The 25330-nt window shown below is 43.3% G+C and overlaps 1 protein-coding gene across 7 annotated transcripts in view; it reads right to left on the bottom strand.

Moving 5' to 3' along the window:
* The window catches only part of LOC146775930 (receptor-interacting serine/threonine-protein kinase 2-like), a 765942-nt gene that overhangs the window by 166897 nt on the left and 573715 nt on the right, over positions 1–25330 (bottom strand). For all 7 annotated transcript variants that reach the window (XR_014972009.1, XR_014972010.1, XM_085637723.1 and 4 more), the window contains 4 exons: positions 22882–23049; positions 19364–19449; positions 16242–16313; positions 2043–2211 (listed from right to left, as the gene is read on the bottom strand). Coding sequence is in view for 5 of the 7 variants with exons in the window: in XM_085637723.1 (XP_085493849.1) it covers positions 2043–2211; positions 16242–16313; positions 19364–19449; positions 22882–23049 (495 nt within the window). In the remaining 2 variants the exon portion in view is untranslated. The remainder of the gene's footprint in view (positions 1–2042; positions 2212–16241; positions 16314–19363; positions 19450–22881; positions 23050–25330) is intronic.

Genomic DNA, 25330 nt, shown 5'->3' with positions numbered 1-25330 from the left:
GGGATCTGATAGGTATATCCAAGGTGGGGGATGTGCTGCATAAGGGGAGGGTGAAGTCTTTCGAGGAGTTGCAGACTGAGTTTGAGCTAGGGCCTTCAGAGTATTTTAGGTATATCCAGCTGCGTCACGCCCTCCGATCAGTCCTAGTGGAGGGTGAGAAGGTGCCGGAGTCCTCTCCCCTTGAGGACCGAGTCCTTGATGGTCATATGCCCGAGAGCACGATTTCGCTCATATATAAGAAGTTGATAAACGTCCGGGCAGACTTGCTATTGGGGCTGAGAGAACAGTGGACCAGGGATGGCCTCGAGTTGGATAATGAGGACTGGCAGTCAGCGGTTTCTTCGCCTAAGGAGGTTGCGATCCCGTCGCGTCTGAGGCTGGTGCAGCTTAAAATACTGCACCGGGTGTATGTTACGGGGCCAAGGCTGGTCCACATGGGATTCTCGGAGGATGGCCTGTGCAGAAGGGGATGTGGTATGGTGGGTACTTTCCTGCACATCATTTGGGAATGTGGTGTCATTGTGGAGTTCTGGAGGAGAGTCCATGCAGTTATGGGGGAGGTGACGGGCATTGTGGTACAGCCGGAGGCGCGGTGTTGCCTCCTGAACGTTTGGGGGCCCACTGATCTCGATGAGGCACAGACCCAATGGGTGACTCTGGGTAACATGGTAGCTAAAAGGGATATCGCGCGATTATGGGGCTCCTCGGGACCCCCTACACTGACCGCGTGGAAGGAGAACATGGATTGGAGCATGTTTAGGGAGAAGACGGTCTACTGCTCTAGAGGTCGCCCCCGGAAGTGGCATGCCATCTGGGGGCGGTGGAACCAATACAGGGGGGGAATATGTCTTGCCCCGGATCTGGAACCTCCCGAGGAACAGCTTTCCCCCTGACCTACCTTCCAGCACAGTTTGGTTTTGGTACCCGTTCTGGGCCTCTGCTGTTCCCCTTCTTCCTCCGCACACAGTCTTATACTTAGTAGATGAGTGGGGTCCTGCCTCCCCTGGGGGCTTTCGCCATGGGAATTCAATGTTCTGCCTTGCTGGGGTTTGTTGTGTGTTTTTTCTGTGTTTATTTAAAATTGGACCTTTGCATTACTCATCGTACTGTATCCGGGACACATTACTGTATCTAACTTGCAATGCTGCCAAACCTTCGGGCTGTCGGCTGAATAGCTGTGTCCTGAATTTCGAAATAAAGGTTTTCAAAAAAAAAAAAAAAAAAAAAAAAAAAAAAAAAAGACAGAATTCTGGCCAGCCACTTGTAAGCATGCGGCGGGACCCGCTGGAGGCAATAATAAAAAAATATATAAGAAAGAACTCGGTCTTTAGAGAAAAAGAAAATTTGCTGTTTCAAATTTCAGTTTTTGTGCTGCTAAATTCCTGTTTTTGTGCCTCTAAATTGACTAATTCCGCAATATCCTGGGTGGGCTGATAAAAGAGAGGACTGGTTGCCTCTCCGATAAAGGTTTATGGGCTGAAACCTACAAACCATTAACCCCTCAGTTTTACTGCTACTACAACAGCACCAGGGCCCACATTTTGGGAATGGTGCCTCAGATGAATCTAACATTTGTAGAACCACGAACCCTAGAGAACAGGAGTGCCCACCTGTGGTGGTGAAGCCCAAAAAGCACAAATGTCACAGAGATGGCCAATGTATATAGTAAAATTGCAAGCTGTTTATGAAACTTGTTACCCAAACAACTAAGAACCAAACCATTTATTCAAACTGTACTTGGACTAAACTCTACTCTTCAACTTCAGTTGTAGACCATACCCTCCAATCCATATGCTACACCTTCCATCTCCCTCTTCCTCCATGTTTCCCCCTCAAATCCTCCTTCACCCTACTGCTACGTTTGATATCTCCACCAGGAATCAAGATTTAGTAGCTCCCTTTGCCAATGCCCATCCCTAGACTAATGCTCTACATATAGCCTGCTATTGGTTAAATGTGTTTGGGATAGGGTTCTCCAATCATTGCTTCCTAAAGGCTGCAATATTTGAAGCCTTTGTACATTGTTCAGAATCTCTTCTTACCGTGTCTCTTTTCAGTCTGCGGAAATAAATTACTTGTCCTCCCCAATGAGATTTCATTTTCAAGTATTCTGTATTCTTGGTCAACCAAAGGTATGACGGTCATGCTTCGACCCCGGAATTCTGGTTTTGGCTTGAGCATCACCTTGCTGCTTGCCTGGCCATAGGAGATCTTTAATCAAAAAGAACACATTTCTAAATTAAAATCCACTTTTTACAATATTGATTCCTCAATGTGTCGTCGTGAGTTTCTGAAGTCAGAATCGTCATGGTAAAAATGTGTGGCGGTTGTCACCATTCCTTTTGCCGGAATAATAAATCACCATCCATTTAGCAGCACACTGACTTTTGCCAACTCATACAAATTGTTACTGGTTTGAATGTGAATCATTTTATACCCAGACAATATTTTATGTCTCTTATAATTCAAAAAGACCCATTGCTGGGTAAAGTACCTGAACTTTGAGATAAAATGAGGTGACTCCCTTTTGCCTGTCATTCTTCAGGGGATCTGTGGGCATATTCATATTCTTTTGGTAATATTAATGGCATGTTTACATAAAGAGGAATTTTAAGGTCATGACTATAACTTTGACAATTCATTTGTTCATAAATTCTTTCCTAGTTGGCTTATAATTCTTTCAAAATTAATCAATTGCGGACTGAAAAAATAGGAAGCATTAGCACCAAGAGCCTGTTTTTGAAGGGAACTGGGAAGGCAAGCCCAGAAACAAAATGGTGAATTTAGTGTTTGCATCTCCAGAGGTATTACTGCATTATTTAGGGTTGCCTATGTGGTAGACATGCTGCCAACAGAGACAGCACTGGCTTCACCATCGAAGTAACTCTGTCTGTTGTTTGGGAACAGCAGCCCATTTTAGGCAGATTGTTGTCTGTCAAGGACTCAATGAAAGCTGGCAATAGAAATGGTGGGTGATCTTCCGAAAATGATAGGAATGGTGCACTCAGCAAACTCGGACATACTCCCATATTTTTAGAGAGACTGCTATGTGGTGGACACTATCAGTGTACTCTGCTTTGGGGATATCTCTGCATATACTGGTGATATCTCCCCCAGCACTAATACTGGCAGATTTCTCACAAAAATGTTTCTTCAAAACATGGCACTTCCTTAAGTGGATAGAGCCATTTTTGTCTGGAAACCTCCAATACTCTGGTGGATGAACCTTAATATTAATGACTTTCAACTATCACTGCCTTGTGGGAATATGTAAACCTGCCACCCCGGGAGATCGAAATCATGCAAAACAAATTGAAAATCAAACTACTAATGCCTGAAATGTATCCCCATTTTCAAGCCATTACTTTTTAGTACCAATGTGCACTGTGAATAAGGACTTTGGAGTATGTGTGCTATACACGCTGGGTGGCCTCGCTTCTCATTAAATTACATTAAATGCATAGAATTTGACAAACAAATAACATTAATAATTTCTGCAGTAACTCTAAAAACATATGTGAACTTTTGAAAAATTACTAGATGGACACACAGTGCCACCTTTTCAACAATTAATAATGATTCTCCGTCCTGTAATGTTCACAAAAACTGCTGCATTTCTAACACTGCCATACTTGCATCTGCATCTCATAACTGCTATATATATATATATATATATATATATATATATATATCACCTACTGGCGGTCGCCAGTAGGTAGTTATAGTTAGGACCACGTTTCCATAGGAAATCCGCAACATTCTATTTTGAATAACTTTGGCGCCGGTCGATGAATCCTCGCGAATTTTTCAAAATAGGTGGGGCGCTACGCTCCGCTCCTACCCTGAAAGTCTCGGGGGGATTCGTCAAGCGGGGGCTGAGATAAAAGGGGGGTCCCAAAACGCGTTTTTCCCATGTATTTTTCCATAGGACCTTTAGACAGGGCTACAGCCCGAACGGCTGAACAGAATTACTTGAAATTTGGCAGAGAGGTAGTCCTCAGGTCAAGGAAGTGCCTTTTGTAGGTTTGGTGTAAATCTGTTCAGTAGATTCTGAGAAAATAGCCTTTAAATCAATATATATATCTGAGCCAGCTTACGGTGCGCTTACGGTACGCTTACCGTACGCGTACGGTGGCGTGCGCGAGCGCGATTCTGATTGGCTCTTAGATCTTAGTAAACATTCGAATCGGCCGAAACCAGGAAGCGGCGGCCGCCATTTTCTCTCTCGCACTGAGAGTGATGATGAAAATACAAAGCACAAAAACATGTAAAGGGGCTGTTTAGACAGCTCCCACACACATAGCCATGTTGAGGGAGTCCCCAAAGATCCCCCAAGGCCAAAAACGGAATTTTTTTTTTCTCGCTAATTTCGCCGATTACACTTACCGTACGCGTATGTTAAAAAATTATATAAAACAAAAAATTATCCACACTCTCCCCACCCCGTGTGCAATTGGTGGCCGAAGGCCAACAATTGTGCATGGCTTTAAACAGATGAGATAAACATATAATATTTAAAAAAAAAAAAAAATTATCCACACTCTGTCCACCCCGTGTGCAAATGGTGCCCGAAGGGCACCATTTGTGCATGGCTTATAAAAATTACGAAAAATTAAAATATTACCTTTCAAAACGAAGTGCATCATATGTCCTCCATGTGCGCACGGTGCGCAAAGCGCATCGTGCGTACATGGCCCATCTAGCGTAACGTGGGCACGCGGTGCGCATAGCGCACCGCGCGCCCACCGTGCGTGCACGGCACTAACTGCGTAAAGTGGGCGCGCGGTGCGCGAAGCGCACCGCGTGCTTACCGTGCGCGCACGGAACGAACTGCGTTAAGTGGGCGCGCACGCCACGAATGGCGTAAAGTAACTTAGCATTTAAAAAACCGTACAAATTCACTGAAAAAACCATAGGTTTCACACACGTTATAGTTAGGAATTAGCATTTAAAAAACCTTGCAAATTCACTGAAAAAACCATAGGTTTCACACATGTTATAGTTAGCGGAAATTTTACTGATAAAAAACCAATGAAATTCCCCCGTTATAGTTAGTGCAGGCAACTATAACTCACGCGACCGCAATCTTCTGCTGATGACATAGGTGTCTTTATGAAAAAAAAATATTTGTAATATATGTATAGCTAAAAATGTATGGAAGAAGACATGGGCAAATAAGTGTCTAAATACATTATTAGCATCAGCAGAGGATTGCGGTCGCGTGAGTTATAGTTGCCTGCACTAACTATAACGGGGGAATTTCATTGGTTTTTTATCAGTAAAATTTCCGCTAACTATAACATGTGTGAAACCTATGGTTTTTTCAGTGAATATATATATATACACACACACACACACGCACACACACACACACACACACACACACACACACACACACACACACGGACTATTATTTATCATCTGATTAAAGAAGATACAAAAACTACAAAAACTTGAGGCTATATTCATATTCTTCTTCTTCTCAATCTTTATTTCGACCAATGGTCATAAAAGTACATACAATTTCACAAAAAATACACAAATATTAAAACATATATATACACACCATAAAAATAAAATAAAAAAAAAAAAGAACAAAAACCATAAACTTCCAACAACCAGGAATAACCAATGCCTGTGCACATGTCAATAGTAGTAGTCAGTACAAAATACCTCCGTGGGAACTATGAACTAAAAGCCGAACTGGGGACATTATTGAAACAGACTAGGTGCATAAAACTTTAAACAGTGGTTACACAAAATCTTCTTTTCCTCCACATTGATGCGAGAAATGATGATACGGCAAAAACTATTGGGGTAGATAAGTCTGTTTTAAGTACTCGATAGGCATGCATACAGAGCATAAACCCCAAATTCCTACAAACAGGCACAATCCAACACTTCCTGGACTTTTTATAGGCGGGACAGAAAAATAATATGTGTAATTCAGTTTCTTGATCTGCGTCGCAGCCAGGACAATTTTTAGGGGATAGTGGCAACCATTTGCTAGTAAAAGCTCTTACTGTGCCGTATCTCCACTGTAAATAGAGTTTTCTAGCAAAGTGGGGTCTAATCTCACTCAAAGCCTCCTCAAAGTGATAGAAGTCTTTAAAATTTAAGAAAGTATGTGTTAAAATAAGAGATTGAGATTTACAAATAAGAACTGCTAGTTTGGATTCATAATAAGAGTTAATAAGATGCTTGCGGGAGACACTAAAACATGTTGTGGCCGGGTCTGACCAAAGTTGTGGAAGACCTAAAGCTCCTAGTTCTTTCTTCACATAGCTAAGCCAAGGATGTTTCCCTACATTGGGTAGACTCAAAACTTCAATGAGTTCATTTCTATACACCTGGAGCTCTGGAGTGGTCCAGATCCTCCGCCAGAATGTTAAAGGTTTGAGACCAAGAACTCCATCTATGGGTCTAACGGCCCAGATCAAGTCTCAATGGAAGTAAGGGAGTACTAGAAGGAAGGGCTAGCGATTGCCTTAGGAACTTAGTTTCTATAGATAAGATCTCCGGGCGACATTTAGTTCCCCAGAGTTCAGCTCCATAGACTACTCCACCCCTTGCCTGTAGTTTGTATATTTCAAGGGGTGGACCAGTCGGCTTTGCGCTTGATCTATTAAAAAGTTTCATAATCCCCCCAGTTGCTTGGACTAATTTCAGTTGGGCCTTCGTTTGATGTGGGGCCCACGTCATTGTTTCATTTAAAGTGAGCCCCAAATACTCAAAAGTATGGACCCTTTCCAATGGGATTCCCCCTATACACGGATTTGGGCGTGTCGTGGTTGGTGGATTAAAGATCATAAATTTGGTTTTAAGGGTGTTTATTTCTAACCCCTGTTCCAAACAGAACAGCTCAAAGCCATCCAGCACTCGCTGTAAACCCATCGGAGAGTAGCAGAGTGTCGTCTGCGAACATTATCGCTGGGACCCCATTACCAGCAAGTTTAGGGGCGTCGTTGTCAATGACCTTATTTAGATGTGAGAAGGCTCCGTTGACATAGAGGCAGAAAAGGGTTGGAGCCAACACACACCCCTGTCTGAATCCCTTGTCAACGGAGAATCTGGATGTTAAAGCCCCATTCTTCCCACACCTTACTTGCGCAAAATTTCCCTTATGTAGTCAAATTATCACGTTTAATAAGGAGACAGGGATGCCCAATTGAAATAGTACAGACCACAATTTTGATCTAGGAACCAAATTGAAGGCCGCACGTAAATCCACGAATACAGTGTACAAGGAACCGCCCTCCACTTTTACAACTTTCCAGAATAACATCGTAAGGCGGAAGATTTGGTCCATAGTTGAGACATTCTTCCTAAACCCTGCCTGATAGGGACTCAGAATAGAGAACTCCTCTATCCAATCCCTAAGGCGCTCTAGAATCAGCCTTGCAAACATTTTTTGGGGGACATCTATAAGGCTTATAGGCCTATAATTAACCGGGAGTAAAGGGGAGCCCTTCTTAAAGATTGGAACTATTTCCGCTCCCAACCAAGTGCTGGGTATTGCCATGCCCTTCTGTACTGCATTGAATAACGCCGTCAGGTAAGGAGCCCAAACCATCGGTTCATTTTTAAAGAGGTCACCAGGAAGTTTATCCAAGCCAGGCGCTTTACCGGCAGGAAGACTAGAAAGAATATCAAAAACTTCCTGTTCCCCAAAATCATCCCCATGATGAACAGTTGTAAATTTGACCGATTTTAGCTCCTGAGCCATGCCATTAGTGGGCGGATCACTACCATAAAGGGAGGAAAAATGGCCTTCCCAAACACTAACAGCGATGTTGGGAGCTATCGCTGGTAAAGGTTTAGACGAGCCCGTATTAACAAGTTGCCAAAACTTACGAGAATCTTTTGTTTTGAGTGCCTCAATTAAATTATCCCAATTGTCGCTATCCCACTCAGACTTAGCATGGTCAATTAGTTGCTTATATTCCCAACGTTTTTGTCTAATTAGCGCCTTATTATTATTAGACTTAACAGGTTCAAGGAGTTCTGTTTTTAATTTCCTACAAGCAGTATTATACCAAGTGGGTGTGTTACGGCTCCTACTATCTTTAGGCACTATAGGATTTAAAACATTAGCCAAAATAGCATTTAGCTCCAAATTTAACTCCTCAAATTTTTTATACATTTCTGGAGTGGGATCATGCAATGGTAGGGAACCTACGGCTTCCAGAACCGGGATTACCTTCTCATAAAGTTCAGGTAATAACACGGGGTGGTTAACTAGTTTTTCCCACCTCACCCTGCGCCTATTACTGGATAAATGGCAACCTGTATCTGAGTCCTTATTCTCAATACATGGGGCAACAAAGTTCCCCGGGGATAGCAACTGAAGAATCAGTGGGTTATGGTCACTATCTTCTCTTGATTCTACCCTAAAATCTACGACCATTCCCCAAGCACAACTCTCAAAAAATATATAATCCAGCCTAGACTCTCTGCCCGGTTTGTTGAAAGTGCACTTGGTAGGGACGTCTGATTTAAAACGGCCGTTGCATGCCCTAATCGAGAACTTTAGAGTTAGAGCCGTAATTTGAACCGCAAGAGGGGTCCATGACCTAGGTGGCATACCCACGACTGGGGGTATTGCCCAGTAGTCATCCTCCTCCTGGATATCACCATCTATCAAACCCGGGAGCGGTTCGAAATGGCAATTAAAATCTCGTCCTATTAGGAGGGTAGAGCCTTGGGGAACAGTATTTAAAAATGTAGAGAGCTTGTCAATAGTGGCAGACTCCGCTGTGATATTCACCGGTCTGGAATAGACATTAATCAGAGCGAGGCGAAAATCATTAGGCCATACCAGAATCACACACTGCACATCGTGGGATGTCGTGTCCACAACCATGGCCTGACAACCCAGGTGGGTACGGACCCAAATTGTCAATCCCCCAGATGGTCTACCCCTGCCCCCCACCTGGCTGGGATCGAAAATGAAACTAAGCCACTCCGGTGATGTTCGTCCCTTGCCCAGGTTTCTTGAAAAAGGCATATATCGTTCTTGTCTATAAACAGGCCCCATTCGGGGCACATTAGTTTATTACCAATCCCTGCTAGGTTCCACGACAATATTGTCAGTGGTGGAGGGAGAGGTGGGACTTCCGGGAATGGGTCCACAATAGGTTCAATGATTGTTGGATTTCCAACCCGCAGACCGTTATCGGGGATCCCATTGCATTCGCCTAAGAATGTTTTGGGAGGAGAGACTCTAGTTAATATTCTCTTGGGGACATCCAACCCCTCAGTACCACCCTTACTCGCTAATGTAACTCTAGGGTCAGTGTTGATGGTTTTCATAGTATCCATGACACCAACCAGCAACTGGCTGGGTGGGTCAGGGTTAGTAGTTAGTCAGTCTATCTCACTCAGACAACTAAACCTATTATAATCCTGAGGGTGCAAAGTCGTGCTTAGATGGTGGAAATTATTCGTGGCCCCTCTCAAGTGGCTTCTAGCACCCGCCCTCGTCCACCCTACTTGCGGAACCTCATCGAAATGCCTGTCGTGTGGAGGGTAGAAAAAAGCCAATGGAAGAGTCAGAATTAGGGAGTCTTCCTCTAAATAGGGGCATCTGAGAATAAAAGAAACTGCTCCAGGATCCCTAAAATTTACAACAACACAGTCTCCACTGATGCTTTTCTTAGATAATCCCAGCCATGCAACTCTTCTGACCATCATAATCTCACCAGAAAATTTTGGGGGAAGGGGTCTGTGCTTGTTTAGCCAACTAACAACTTTGTTCTTTAATGAAGGAAATGATTCTTCTCTTGTGTTAGAAAGTTTGGGAACTCCAGCTAGGACAACTACCAGTGGCGCTGCTTCCGGAGGGAGGTTTAGTATTTGATCCTTCCTTAAATCATTAGCCTCCTGGATTTCTTGCTCTATGTCCACAATGGGCTTATCCGCCACCTTAAGAATAGAGGGAGGGACGAAGTGCTTATTCACTTTTGAAACAGCCTGTGTGCGGGGAGGGGGGTTTGCCGGGTCTAAGATACTTTCTGAAGAAGCAGAATTGGGTAGACTCTCGGTTAATACAGGAACAGCCCTGCCCCTTCCCGTAGTCAGCAGGCTATGTGGCAGTTCTGACCTAGGCTCAATAGCCCTTTCTATATTTGCCAGCCTAAAATCTATTTGATTAAGTCTGGCAAAAAAGGGGTTCAAAAGAGATTTCAGGAGACCTTCGAGAACTTGAATTTGAGGGTCTACCCTTACCTGGGTAATATCACTATTGATCATATTAGGAGGGTAATCTACCGGGGAGCTCTGTGTAGAAAGAATGGCCGATGGAATGTCAGGATCATTTGCTGCAGTGAGAGTCACCTTAGCTTTTGCCCCTCCCAAGGAATTTGTGTGGGATGCAGCAGCTACCCTTGACTTTTTACCACCCACAGCCTGCACTCCCCGCTTCCGTTTAGATACGGCCCCCTCCCTGTTGGCTCGGGCTTGCTTACGAATAATTTCTGGTCCCCTAGCGAGCGATCGATTAGATACAGGCACAGGGTTAGGACTATTAGAAAGAATGAGAGGGTCAGTATTATCACCAAGGGGACACGCAGGGTCCTGTGACATAGTTGCCTCTAAACAATCATTAAGCGATGCAGACTCAGACAGCGTAATATGCCTATCAGGTGTTCTTGCATTAGCTATATGACCAAGAGACGATCTTTTAGCATTGTCAATGCCCTACGAGAGACGCCTTTCCAGGATAGTGATCTCATTTGAAATCAAAGAATTAGCTCTCAGCAAGAAGCAATCCAGAGTACCCGCCATTGATATACTGGACGAATGGGCTTTGCTTCTAGTCTCCCTAGTCGACATTTTCTATATGAGTTATGTCAATGGACCCCTGGGGCTACAAGGTCAGAAAAAGATGGCCAAGAGAAAATGCTGCACACAACCAAGAGAAATGGCCCGGTCCGGTATTAAACGGTCTGTAACAGGCTAGAACGGACCCGCCCTTGGCCCGGGCTTCGCCCGCGCTGCGTCCCGCGCTGCGTTACTATGCACACGTGATAGTCAACCTAGGTTGTGGGGCGGAGACACAGTGGAAGAGGCAGCAGCTGTGAGTTGGAGGACTGCTGGTCCTCGCAGTCCTTTGCGCTATCGCCCCAGTAGACAACAAGTAAGTCTCCCTGCGAGTGGCGCCCGCGCGGCGTTTTTGAAGTGTTCTGGATAAGAGGGCGGAGACACAGTGGAAGAGGCAGCAGCTGTGAGTTGGAGGGCTGCTGGTCCTCGCAGACCTTTGCGCTATCGCCCCAGTAGACAACAAGTAAGTCTCCCTGCGAGTGGCTCCCGCACATCGGGGGCCGCGAGGCGTTTTTGAAGTGTTCTGGATAAGAGGGCGGAGACACAGTGGAAGAGGCAGCAGCTGTAAGTTGGAGGGCTGCTGGTCCTCGCAGACCTTTGCGCTATCGCCCCAGTAGACAACAAGTAAGTCTCCCTGCGAGTGGCTCCCGCGCATCGGGGGCCGCGAGGCGTTTTTGAAGTGTTCTGGATAAGAGGGCGGAGACACAGTGGAAGAGGCAGCAGCTGTAAGTTGGAGGGCTGGTGGTCCTCGCAGTCCTTTGCGCTATCGCCCCAGTAGACAACAAGTATGTCTCCCTGCGAGTGGCACCCGCGCAGCGGGGCCGCGAGGCGTTTTTGAAGTGTTCTGGATAAGAGGGCGGAGACACAGTGGAAGAGGCAGCAGCTGTGAGTTGGAGGGCTGCTGGTCCTCGCAGTCCTTTGCGCTATCGCCCCCGTAGACAACAAGTAAGTCTCCCTGCGAGTGGCACCCGCGCAGCGGGGGCCCTGAGGTGTTTTTGAAGTGTTCTGGATAAGAGGGCGGAAACACAGTGGAAGAGGCAGCAGCTGGTGTCCTCACTTAGCAGGGAGCTCTAGCTCTCACTAGATCATCTCGAGGGCCTTTCCTGTCCTCAATGCTGAACTCCGTTCTTCCTCCTAGAGTAGTTAGGAGGAATCCTGGTTGGCCTGGATGCTCCTCAGAACGTCTGAGGTGGGATGAGTGGTAGGTTCTAAGATTTCCAGTTGTATGGGATAGAAACTTACAGTGCAGTTTTGTGCTTTTTCTTCATTCTGTTGTGTATGTTTAAACTACCAATACCAGACACATAGAACTGGTTTCATGCTCTTGTATCAATTTTTAAGAGGCCTGACCAGTGACGACCACTAATGTCCCTAAAGGGTGGGGTGGGCCACACATATACTCACACTCACCCCTACATATGGACTCTCACAAGCAAATACACACAGACCGATTCACTGCACGCACGCCAAAAAATACTCATACATACACACACACCTGCGAGTGGTGTCCTTTCCTCTCTTTCTCCCTCTTTTCGCCGTGGGGTATTATTTCACGCTCCAAGCTAGGTAGGGGTTCATTTCTAGTAGTGAAGATAAGAGATTGCACTGGATTCATCAAATTCCGATCCCGACAATATGAATAGCCTGTGTTGTGACTTAAAAGTATTGAATTACAAAATGAATTCATTCTGTGTGATTGTTTGTGTGCTTAATTCCATTGCATACATGAGTTAGGAACAACAGAACAAATGCTGGAGTTGTAAAGTGGGTTCCACAATCAAGATATTACAGGAACAGGAAGAAAGCAAGTTCACCACACTCTAGTCCTTGTACTACGCCTAAAACCCATAAGTGTAGCAAAAGACAGACTTCTTGTATAATATGCGCAAAATAAAGGAGTTGTTTTACAACCCAGAGCCGTACATATCGGTGGTGACTGGTAACATTTGAAAGTGGTTGGCGTAAAAGTTTGGTATGACTTTTATGCAGTGGGCGACGCAAGCAAGCCTAATGTACAAACGTGGGGTCCAGACTGGGTCTAAAGCAAGGCTTTTAAAGCAGTGGGAACGAATAGTCTTGAAATTTTAAACACATTAAAAACTGTAGTGCATCTTACTGCATTAATTTGTTCAACAGTTACTGTAATCTGCAAATTGTACAACGCAACAACTTCAGCCTTTTAAAGCGTGTGCCTGCCAGTGCCTTATACTGCATGCAGCATCAACTTCGGAAGAAAATGCTCTAACCAGGCGTCGGTTAGGACCCACAGTTGCTGACTGCAATCAGTAGCTCAGTAGATCAAATATGTGAAGGCAGGTTTTTAAGTGGGATGAAAAATGTGGGGGCCCTCTAAAAGGGAACAAGTAAAATACATTTCTGTGATTCCTACAGTGTGCTACCTGACTGGTATTTTGGTTCTCTCTGAGATGTAATTGCATCAAGATATATAACACAACAACTGATCTACACCTAAAACCTGTCAATACGATTGACTTTGTCAATGGTTGTTAGCTGTTTAAGATAAATGAATAACAACAAGGATTTGTTATAAATACCTTCAAAATGTTTCAGTTCTGAAATTTCAATAGTATTGAGGCCTGTGGAAGGAGTTTTGTCCTTCAGTTATGTGTGCTTTATGTTAGATATGTCTGTCCTTTTTCTCTGCACATCTCGTCCATCTGCACATCTTCAACCACCTGTATTTTCTCTTCAGCACCCTCTTTTCACTCTTCCCCGAATGCACTTCCTCGCATCTACCTCACTACATCACTTCCAAACATACACTGCACTCAATCACATTTAAACGATTTGTTTCCTTTTGCGTTTGCCCTGTAAATATTTTGCCATCTTTGCACCCCCTTCACACACATTTTCACAGAGCTGTAATTACAACTGGAATACATGACCAGAGGCCAACCCACTGACAGGCATTTTGCTTTGGCTTCAGTGTGCAAGCTCTCAATCAAAGCCCCTCATAAACACCTGACACGGTTCAAGGTATGCACAGAAAAGATACAAAAAACACAACATGATTAAATAGCTAACTCTCGAGGAAAGCAAGATTAAGTTAAACTTGAAATGAGAGGAACTAAATCGCAGACATGCCTAGCCTTAACGTTTTTAACACTCATTGTTCGTAAATCAATCTATTTTTGACAATAATGTTGTTAAGGGCATGAAGTTACGGCTAGTTTTATTGTCATACAGCAGATAACTGTCCGCTGTAAGCACATATCTTGCTTTGCGCTGGACTCAGAAATTTGGATCAACTTCACAGGGGAACAAGAACCCTGGCCTGCTCCTCTTTTGGATCAATGTAATGAGGGAACAAAGGCAACAGCTCCACTTCTAATGGGGCAAGGGACGTGCATTCAGGGCCTGGGATGTGACAGTAGGGGAGGTTAGTGTGGTGCAAGGTCTCAGCTCAATATGCATAACAGACGTTGTTTCCACACAAAGTGCTAGGTCTTAAAGGCTACTGCTGCTGCTGCCGGACATGTCTTCCGACTACACACGCGGAATGATACTAGTTCTCTGCCCGGTTACACTGAAGGCTTAACAATTCCTTTAAGACCTAGCTCTTCGCCATCGTGGACGATGTTCATTCCTATTGGACTGAGGATACGTGGGTACTCATTAATGATTTTAGGCCTCATGTGTGGAAACAACGTCCACTAAACTGGGACCTTTCGCAATAACACCTACTGATGGATTTTACAATCTGATACATGAATCTGGCCACTTTACCTTTGCCCTGAAGAAGCCCTTGTGTAAGGTGAAATGCGTTGGCTGTTTTCTACATGTGTACAAAGGACTATTTGAAAATAAAGATTCACAACTAAACTCACAACGTCTGCGGAAAGAACTTTACTTTGTGTGCACTGTAACTTACAGATTGTGTGAGCTGCCTCTCATCAATCTTTCTCTCAAACCTACATAACTGTAGGCCTAGTGCATGATTACAGTTAGTAATTTTACTGTGTCTAAAACTGAAGGCATTACATAAAGACATGTATCTGCTGTGTGTGACATGGGCAGCAATCACTTTGAGTGAATGCATTGTGAGAGGATTCCGGATAAAAGTCAGTCTGTGGCATTAACAGTGTATATATGAATTTCTGAGAAAGAATCTCCCTTGTAATCTAGTGTGGGTAGAGCAAGATGTCTAAAAGATCTCATCATGGCATTTAAGTGAAGGTGAATGGAAAAACACCCATTGTGAAGAGGGTGTACACAACGTTTGTATTTCTTGAGCGGCTTGCCTGTGTAAAGGGAGGAAAGACTGGTTAGGCGACCTGTCAACAAGGCAGACTCAGAGCGACAAAGTGCCCAACATGCAAGTCCAACACTGCAAGTGGTTATTAAAAAAAGATTCCAAATTTAAATAAACACGGAACGTTGATAGGGTTGGATTGGCCTATAGAGCAATCAGGCAGTACAGAAGGACTCGTCTGACCAGACGTGTATACGTACTTATGAATGCCTGCATGTATGTATCTATGTATCATAGCGCTAACCTAACAAAAAAGCCAACGGAGCGTTGTACAGGGTCAATGGCAAAGGTGACTGAAGCGGTAGCTGGGTTCCGGCAGTGAAACTGGACGGTTGAAGTGTGTCTGCTGAACTGGTGCAGATACCTGCTGTGATTCTCTTCACCATACTGTAGGCACACAGACTTCCTTCGACTCCAAACTCTACTCACCAGTCATAGAGACCAATGTCCTGCAAGTAATTTTCTCTCCTGACTGTAGACTTTGCGCCAATGTTGCTCCAATACAACATAAGTTGTCAACGTAGCCAGTTACAGGAGTGACTGAAGTATGTCCTTATGCATAACTAAAAAAACACACAATGTGGTATGGATCTGCTGAGCTCAGCTCTTTACTCTGAAAAACTACGTATACACAGTAGCACACTCCTGCACATGAAACAGAATATTCCTTGCGTTTGTTTCACAGAAGGGCAGAAGCATCCTCTCGCAGTACACTGTACAATCACACAATAGTTTACATACAACACACACTGCTGGAGCTGCATATCTCCACAGCGCCAACAATTATATTTATAGACAAAGGGGCCACAGTAAGTCTTCGTTTCACGTAGACTAAAACAAACAAAGAACAATTGCTCTGGGAGACTTGCTTCCCACACAGAGCATTATAAAATAGATTTAAGTGACATGTCAACAGCTATGTGAAATGTAATGACATGTGGTATCACCCATGATGTCATTTATTTTAACTGTAAATTGTATGTATATGTATATCTATGGTGTCATTTAAGTAAGCAGTAGCATCCATGCATATAGGCACTGACATCCTTTAAGATCTCATTTGACACAAGAAATACGTTAATCATCTAAGCAAACAAAGGCTTATGAATTAAAGGCAACAACAATCGTTCTTACAAAAAAGACTCACTGCTAAATTATGGATATCAATCTGCACAGAGTGAGGGTCTGCTGAGGCTTTGCAGGCATTCACTGCTTTGTCCTAGAAGACAAACAAGTTAATAAATTCACAACTCATTCATGGAGAAAACAAACAATTAATAGAAAAGTCTGTTAAGGGTGAGTGGTTCATTAAACGTGCTTCAGAATTAAAAAGGTTAATATTTTGTACAGCACATTCGAATGATTACCACAAAGCAGCAACATGTCTGGTCCTAGGTTGACCCCCTCATTCCACGTTAGCGTGTTCACTACTTCCAAATGCCTCTTTGGTGTGGCAACCTAATGCATTCTGGATATTGTAGTTTTGGTTTGCATCCACAGAACTGACTATTGAACTAATTAGACCAACACAGCGAAAAGCAGTGATTTGCATGTAACAAGTTAGGGACTGCAAAAAGTGTCTGTGAGGACGTGGAATGTGATGGTCACTCTATTGGAACTTGAGCAAGTAGCTTAATACAATGAGCTGTTTTAAATTTTTTCTGATGGCACAAATTGGCATACCATAGTTTTGAAAGTTAATTTATCTTCAGAAACACAGAGTGTAGCCCGAAATTAAGAGACTTTGGCCTTCATTACAAGTATGCGTGGTCAAATTACTTTTTAAACAGGAGTTTGAGTAGGAATTAAAATTCTAAGGTTTGGAATAAACACCACTTCCCAGCAATTTTCCCTGGTTAAATTCTGACAGGTTAAACCCGCCAAAATTTACAGAGTAGAAACATGCGCTCAATTCCGATACATTCAAAATTCAGTGGAGAATTCTACATATACTTCCTCTCATTCCAGAGAAAAAGTCGGATTAGGAGGTATTCACCACACCCAGTAAATTCCAAACCTTGATCTGTTGGAATTTGTCAGGTGTGGTAAATAACTCACACTTTTCAGGCCCATTCGTAATCACCCATTGAAAAGGAGGCTCCCACTTTACAAAACATTGATTCCGAAAAGGCTCACCACCACTTATGGTTTAAGAGGTGTCTCGTCTCACGCATTTAAATTATTAGCCTTTTTGTGTTCTGATATTATATTTTATTTCTGGCTCCTGAAATATTGCATCAAGAACCAAGAGATCTTTGGAACCTCGAAGTATTTCTAAGCAAAACTTTGAGAACCATGTTCTACAGTGGGCAGTTATGGAATAGGCTTTACTGTGGCCAGTAAAAGGATGGTATTCCTTATGTAGTGACCAGGGGAGGCTCCTCTGTTAAGGCGGAGGAGCGTCGCTCCACAGGATAAGTAAAATAATAATTACGGCATGTTATTATCATTTAATTTTTTTAGTACTCCTCTCTAGAGGCGGGGCGGGCTGGACTGCCCACAGATCTGGGGGAGGATGGGCACTCTCTAAGTGCGCATTACCGTTTGGAGAGTCATCTTGGGCCTGCCAAACCGTCATGCACACTTGACATGTTCACAACTGGGTGGAGAATATGCCCAGGCTTCCAGTCCCCATATGAGCGCCGAACCACGGCGCTCAGACCAATCATCACGCTGCTATCAGCAGTGTAGTGATTGGCTAGGTGAATCTAAAAGCCTGGGTGCTTCCTACGTCGATTGTAGAAGAGGAGGACGGGGGAGAAGCGGCAGCTGGCAGGTAAGCTTATTTAAAAAAATATATATATATTTAAACCCCCTTTCCCCGCACCACCACTACTGCTGCTACCAGTAGTGGCTCTCGATGTTGTTAGCTGCGAGGTAGAGAGATACATTGAGGTTTTATAGTAGGTAACCAAGTAATGGGCTCCGTTGTTGGCAGTAGGTGGAATGGGGTTTATTAATATATTTGAATGCCTTCGGCTCCGCTGTGACCATCATGAAATAGGCTCTAGAAGCACCAACCCGGAGGGGCATTGAGTATGGCATAATCTATTCATCCATGGTTCAACATTATCGAAGATCTGGTACAGGGAAGCAGGACTGGGGACAACTAGGGATCAAGCCCGAATGAGGAAACAGCACTTGGCATCAGATTACCCATACTGAAATCAAATCACTTCTGCCGTCACACATACACATATCTTCTGTCACCCTCTCAAGCTTCCAAGTACTTCTGCCACCTTAAGGCACAATCAGAAATTGCCCTTGCACAGTGGAAAAAGTGAGGCTATCTAGGAAGGAAGAACCTATTGGTAAGAGCTGAATGGTCTCCTTTTACTGCCTCCATTCTGCTAGATGATCCATGTACGTTTCTTAAACGGCTCCTCTTGTGGATGTGTAGCCGGACTTATTAGGATATACATCTGTCCCAGTTTCCCTGCCCTTAGTTTTCGGCACAGAAGAGGCCAAAGTCTTATTCCAGTATCTCTTACCTTACATACAAGTTAAGACTTCTAATTTTCTTGGTTGCGCCTGCCTCTTCTTCGAAGAAGGACGCAGCCAAAATGGGCCTCTCACAAATCCTTTAGTACTGTTTGGGACGTAACAGTTTACGGCGACACTTTTCTTCCCGATTCATAAAAAAATATAATGTGTGTCTTTTGTCTTTTACTTTCTCTTTCAAAATAAAATCCTCTATGAGATGTGGCTCTTGTTAGTCATACAAACAGATTTGTCCTCGTTTTGAAGTTTTTGTGACCAGATTTTATAGTGGAAGAAGGCTCTGACAAAAGACTTCCTCTGCATCAAAACTGCATGATTGTACATGGTATAAGTAGCATGTCACATTTGTTTGCCCTATCTTGGGTTCCATATTTATTTCCGCCATGGCCTCTTTCCTCTAGCCACAGGCATATTTCCATCCTGTCCTATTTCCTCCAGCCATAAAATTAAGGAAGTTCAAAGTATCAATCCAATCCCAGCCAAACTCAATTATGCACTCCTATGCTGTCTTTCAGTGTGTAAATACCAATATACTCTGGAAAGGCTGCTCCCTAGCTTCTATCATTTTGAATCAGTACACATGATTTCTCCTTGCACAAGGGCTTCAGGCACCCACTTCACAGTTGCAAGGACAACTTCATAGAAGTAAATCAGAGAAATTATAAATACACCACTGCTATTATAATTATTTATAAGCGTGCTCCCTGCAAACCAGTCTGACTGCACATGAATTAGCGAACTGCATAACTACATATGCATATCACCTACCTTTGCTTGCATCAGATTATACACTGCACTGGAAACCATTTCTTTGGGAAAACTATCCAAGATTCTTTGCAGCGCATACACACACTCTAGGTAAGAAAAACAGATTTTAAATGCAGGACATGCTGATAAGTGGTCCTCTTGAATCTTAAAAACGCATGTTTCATCAAAACACATCCTCTTCACAACAGTTACAGTAGTTAGAAAGTATTACACATACCAAATATTTGGCAATAGTGGCTTCCATGTTCATGCACAGCCAAGATCCTAACTATGAGAGAAGTTTTGCTTTGACTTTGCCCCCTCCTGACAAACTCCATCAAACCTTTTCAGTAGTTTTTTGGGACACTGCATTCAATATCCTCAAGAGTCCAGGGTTTTACTGAATGCAAGTATGCAGAAAGTTTTTTAAAAAATGATATACAGTCTTAATTTACTCTCAATAATGTACATGGAAGAGAACGGGAAGTTACCTTTAGCAGCCCCCATAGTTTGAGTCTTGATTACGCAGAACATGAAATAAAATCAATTTTCGCAATTGAGGTCTGTTTGGCTAAAGGGCTGTTGACCATGTTCACCACACACGTTCTCCATACATATGTGTGCCATTTACACTATGGAGGGCGTGCCACCTTGAACTATCTTTTATCTTTTTAAATAAGTAGTGTGTCCGTTTCCTAGCGCCTTTATGAATATGCAAGTGAAATGGAATTGGTGGATCATCAGCTTTGAAATGTCCTTAGTGCCAATGTAGGAGAATCTATGTTCAGCAGTTCGGAAACAGGCCTTGCTCTAGAATGTACTGGGAAACGAAGGAACTCAACACCTTGATCACGTTCACCCAAAGGGGAGAAGGACTGGTGTCAAAGAAGAGCTTAAAGTCACACTTTTATACCTCACTGTGCCTTATTGTGCAGAGGCATAACATTTACTACTCCCATCAATTTTCAGAGGAGGTTGTAGAGGCTTATGTTGCCAGAGTGATGATGAAAGACATTGGCTGTGGCCATAAATAAAGCAGAGTCAGCAATAAGTGGGTCGAGTGTAAAGAAACTCGTGGAGAGTATCGGTGAGCTGAACACAATACCCAAAGTAAAGCGCAGAATTTTACATAACGGAGTAGGAATCTGAGACAATCCTATATGTACAGAGAAGACTGCGCATTTGCATGCCAGCCGACTAATGGTTGTCAATGAACAGAAAGAAATGGGAGTGGTATCACAGTTTTGTAAAACGCGGAAAAAAAAAAGAAAAAGAAATACAAAAATTAGAGAAACATCTACTAGAGATTAAAAGTATATGGATCCAACATCACAAGAACTTCAAGTAATTTACTTTCAGTCTCAAAACAGCACACTTACAGATATGTCTGAAGAGGAGGATAACATTGCAATTTGCTCATGAAGCAACTGTTGTGTAAAGAGCTCTTCACAGGGAATAACTTAAGAGATGGAGCATAGAACAAAAGCTGTTTTTGTTTTGTGAGGTTTTATTCCACAAATAACATCTGCAGAGACAGAGGGCTGTCTGCTTATTCTTCACACTGTGCAATCTGGCATTTAGAATGAGGAGTCTGATGGTGAGCTGGGCATCCCTCCCTACAATGGTGCTGCGGGTTTTAGATGAATCAGTGTGGGCAACCTCAGCACAAAAGAACTTGTTATTCATGGCATCAGACTGTTTAAAAGTGAACTTGGCTTTTATAGGAATCTTTGGTTAAAAAAAGAGGCCTTAAGGAGCCGTGATTGGTGCTCAACAATGTTTGAGTAGTCAGTAGGAAAGTCAGAACAGGATAAGTACCCTTCTGTAAATTACATTCTAAAGACAGTAAAAATGTTATTTTAAAATTCCACGAAGGTCAAGTATGAAAGGTAACAAGTCTTTGGATCTGAACACGGAAGACTAATATTTCGAACTCTGTAACCTCACGAGGAAAGATATATTAACGATTTTGTTCACTGCTACGGCCTTAGAGAAAAATATTTGCATTTGTTTGTTGAAACAAGTTATTCAACACCACAACTTGGGACAGCAACTCAAATAGCAGTGCACTGAAGGTTAAAAACACAAATTTAGAAATCGCATGCAATCGGTAATGAATTTAAAAAAGAAACAAAAAGCAGTCAATGTGGTCAAACGTCCAAGACACTTGTAAAATAATGAGCTAGAACTCCAATAAAATATTATAATGAGATTTTTGAAAGCATTGCCACAAAGGAAGGCAGTTCTGGGTGGGTCGTCTGGTTTTTGAGAAAACAAGACTTCTGGAAAACAAGTTTAAAAGTAATCGGAGATTGTGCAATCTTGTTGCATACTCTGTAGAAAGTATGGTAGGAATGAGCCCGCAGTCTAGAAAGCTCAGAGCAGCCAGCCAGAAAGAGGAGGGGGACAGGAGTCAAACGTTTTAAAATGGAATGCGAAGTAGAAAAAGAGGATGGTTGCGGGTAGGAAGAAAATGCAAGAACACATAGGCATGGTTCAACCCAAACGAGTATAGAATGGACCAGTCATAAATTCTGTAGCTTTTCATTGTCATAATGATTTCGGGACTTATTTATAAGCCCTTTTATGCCTCTGGTCCGTCACTCTGTTGACGCACCGTCAGGTTTAATAAGGCGCCACGTTGCTCCATATTTACAAAGTGATGCATCTAGGCAGATGCGTCACTTTGTAAACCCCTGCGCCACAATATACCTGCGTCAGGTATAATGAATGCAGGGTGGGTGTTCCCCCGCAAAAAAACCTCGTAGAAGTGGTGCTTCTAGGACGCCACTGTGTCAAAACCTTACGCCTGCCTCATAGCAGGCGTAAGGGTGACGCAGTGAAATGGGTATAGGCCTCCCCCATGCATTGTTGGAGTTGCGCCATGCTTATGAGACAACTCCAGCAATGCGTGAGTTTTGTGCAGACAGATACATCAGGATTCCTGACGCATCTGTCAAATCTTGAGACAGGGAGCGCCGTCCAGTAAATACGGTGCATCAATGGTGTCGCAAGGAGGGCGCCGTGAGAAGTGTTGCATTTTCATATATGAGGCCCTTCATTTTTATACATAGTGTAAGGATTTTCTGTCTGTAAAACCGCTGGAAGCCCAAGACTCTTCCAGGACAGTAACTGATTGATATGCCTCTACTCAGTGTGATATATGAAATGGCAAATGTAGAAGCATAACAATCGTAGCACTGGTCGATTGTGCCTCGAATGCCCATCTCTGTTTACAGAATAAGGAGGTTTTTGACAGCAACAATGCATAGCAGCAACTCATAACTTTTCTATTTTCTATTTTAGTATTTCTAAAGTGCATTGGACCGCAATCAAAGCACTATCAAAAGATGACAACAGGAGGACCGGTGTCAGCCCAGATCTTGCAAACCCACAGGCTACTATTACACATGAAGGAGAAGGTGACTTAATATGTACTAAACATACGGTATGCCAAATGCTGCATTTCTTAATGTCTAAAGACAATATGACGAAGTAGTGTTTTATGACTTTTAATGTCGATATGTTTCTTGACTTACCAGTGATAGCAGGCCTAATATCCGGGTCGCTGTGCCAACACAGATTGATGAGCTGCACCAGACTGTGTCGCTGGGGGATGGTGCTTGGTATGGCGATAAACTCTTCATCAGTTCCGGGGCGGAGTCCGTTGCTGACTCCTGTTAGAACCTTCAGCATTGTTGTCTTGCCTAAAACGTAATGGTGGGAAATGTATGTTTTTTAAGGGATAACATTATGATGAACAAAGATTGGTCAGTTCTTTTAGGAAAATGGGAGCTTAGAATTGCATAATATCAGTATATTACTGCAAACATTATTGACATGGGGATTATTTGTGATCATTAAGGGCCTGATTTAGATTTCAACTGTGACATATATCCTGTCCGTCGAAATCTAAATGCCATAATTTCCTATGGGATTTTGATTTCGGCGGACGGGATATACATCACCGTTGTGACGGAGCAACCCGTCTGCCGAAATCTAAATGCCATCATTTCCTAGGGGATTTCGACTTCGGCAAACTGGATATGCATCACTGTTGTGACAGAGTAAACCGTACCCCGAAATCTAAATCTGGCCTTAAGAGTCCATAATGGGACTGGGTCTCATCGGGACATTTCACTTCTCAGCCTGATGAGGCATTGAGACAACTTCATGTAGACAGGTAGAAAAGAAACAGATTCAGATATGGTAGTGATCCTTCAAAAGCGGTGTCTCTGGTTCTAGGTGGAACAGAGGTCACGGAAGGCAAAGGGATCTCCAGATGCACAGTGCTGTCTGCCTTAAGGTCTTTTAGTCTTATTTATATAACATGAAAAGGCACTCTCTGCCATAAGTGTTATTTGACTGAGTGTTTAAGGGGTAAGTCACCTTGACCCCATCCTGCTTTACCAGGCTGTGTGGCCTTGCACACACTGGCTAAGCTCTAGACTACTCTGTGCATATGGACAGAGCAGTGGCCTCATCTACTACTTCAGCAGGATGTGCAACCTTAATGGGGGACACAGGTGTTCCTACAAGGGTGGATGTAGTCCCGAAGACCCTTCATGCCCTCTAGAAAACTCTCTTGACAAGAGCAGCACCAAAAAAGAGGCCAGCTCTTGCTTGATCTACACTTATCCCACCCGTGGATGGCAGCTCAGTCTGGCATGCTGTCTAATGGAAACACGTATTAGTCCGATTAAGAAGTCACTGATGTGTGTGGAGAAACGCTCCCTATTAAAGCATAATACATCCACTTTGGAATGCGTTTGAACAGCGACTCAGCATAATGGTGCGGCCAGGCAGCAGCTTCTGTAATTCGGAACTGTGGGGCCTTCACACCAAAGACTGCAGAGTGTGCAGGCTTCACAGTTAATATATATATTGTAACAGTCATTATGGCATATTGGGACTTTCAACCACTTTGTAACTTCATTCATGGGACTATAACGTCCAAATTATCCATCCTGTTCTTACAAGACAAAACCACTTCTTTCCAGAATAATCCACAATAACACACACTATCCTGTTATTGTTCTTAGTTCCACTGAAATCACATTATAGAATAATGTCCAACCCAGTTGCTCTGGCTGATGATCTATAGACCAATTCCCAAAGATTATACCTTCCTTGAGCAACAGAAATACTTTGGTATTATTATCAGCTTTATTGATGGAAAAATACTTAAGATTTATTTTTGTTATATGTAGCCATGGGATCGTTTCTAAACCTCTACATTTTGTACATTTCTTGAGGTCTTGTTTCACGCTTGCTAAAAGTTCCCAATGAAAAAAGTAAATAAAATAAAGTTCAGATTAAGGATTTCTTCGTTGGTGGACCAAGTTAGGATCATTGATCCTGGAGCAAAAAAAACTGAGGACCTGATTCACAGAAGTATTTGAATGATGTAATTTACAGAGAAGTACAAATATCCGGCATTAATAACATTTGCACTAGGGTAATGGTGATATTTGTAGTTATGTTAAACATGCATAAGCAATAATGTGTGCAAATAGTAACTGCCCCTATTTTAGGGGAGCGGTTACTCTTTACACACAGCTTTGCCTGGGAAATTACAACCATGGGTCATATTACGGAAAGTGCCCTACGAGCGCTACAGGTGTGAGCGCACCCCTTTTTGTGCCCTCAGGGCACTCTGGTATTACATAAGGAGCCACAGATGGCCCGATCTTAATACTGATAGAGCTGGTGCACATGTAGAGCTAGCGCTATTGTGAGAGGACATTCCCTCATTTGCATGTGAAGTTCCCCCATGCAATTGAGGGAATCTCTTTGCCTCTATGCCTGCGCCGTACTACAGACGCAGGCATAGAGGCAAGAATGCCCTTAGGAGATGCACTGACTGTGCACCCCCTGAAGGCAGCCCTCTTGAGGGGTGAAAGGAGGTCCTATAGATTGCCCACACATCCCCCAGCAGGTGGGTATATTCACTTACTGCACCTGCTGCAAAGGGATCTTCAAAGTGCA

Source organism: Triturus cristatus, chromosome 12 (assembly GCF_964204655.1).
Source record: "Triturus cristatus chromosome 12, aTriCri1.1, whole genome shotgun sequence".
Lineage (NCBI taxonomy): Eukaryota > Metazoa > Chordata > Amphibia > Caudata > Salamandridae > Triturus > Triturus cristatus.
The sequence above is the reverse complement of the archived record's forward strand: the minus strand, read 5'-3'. Positions and strand labels throughout refer to the sequence as shown.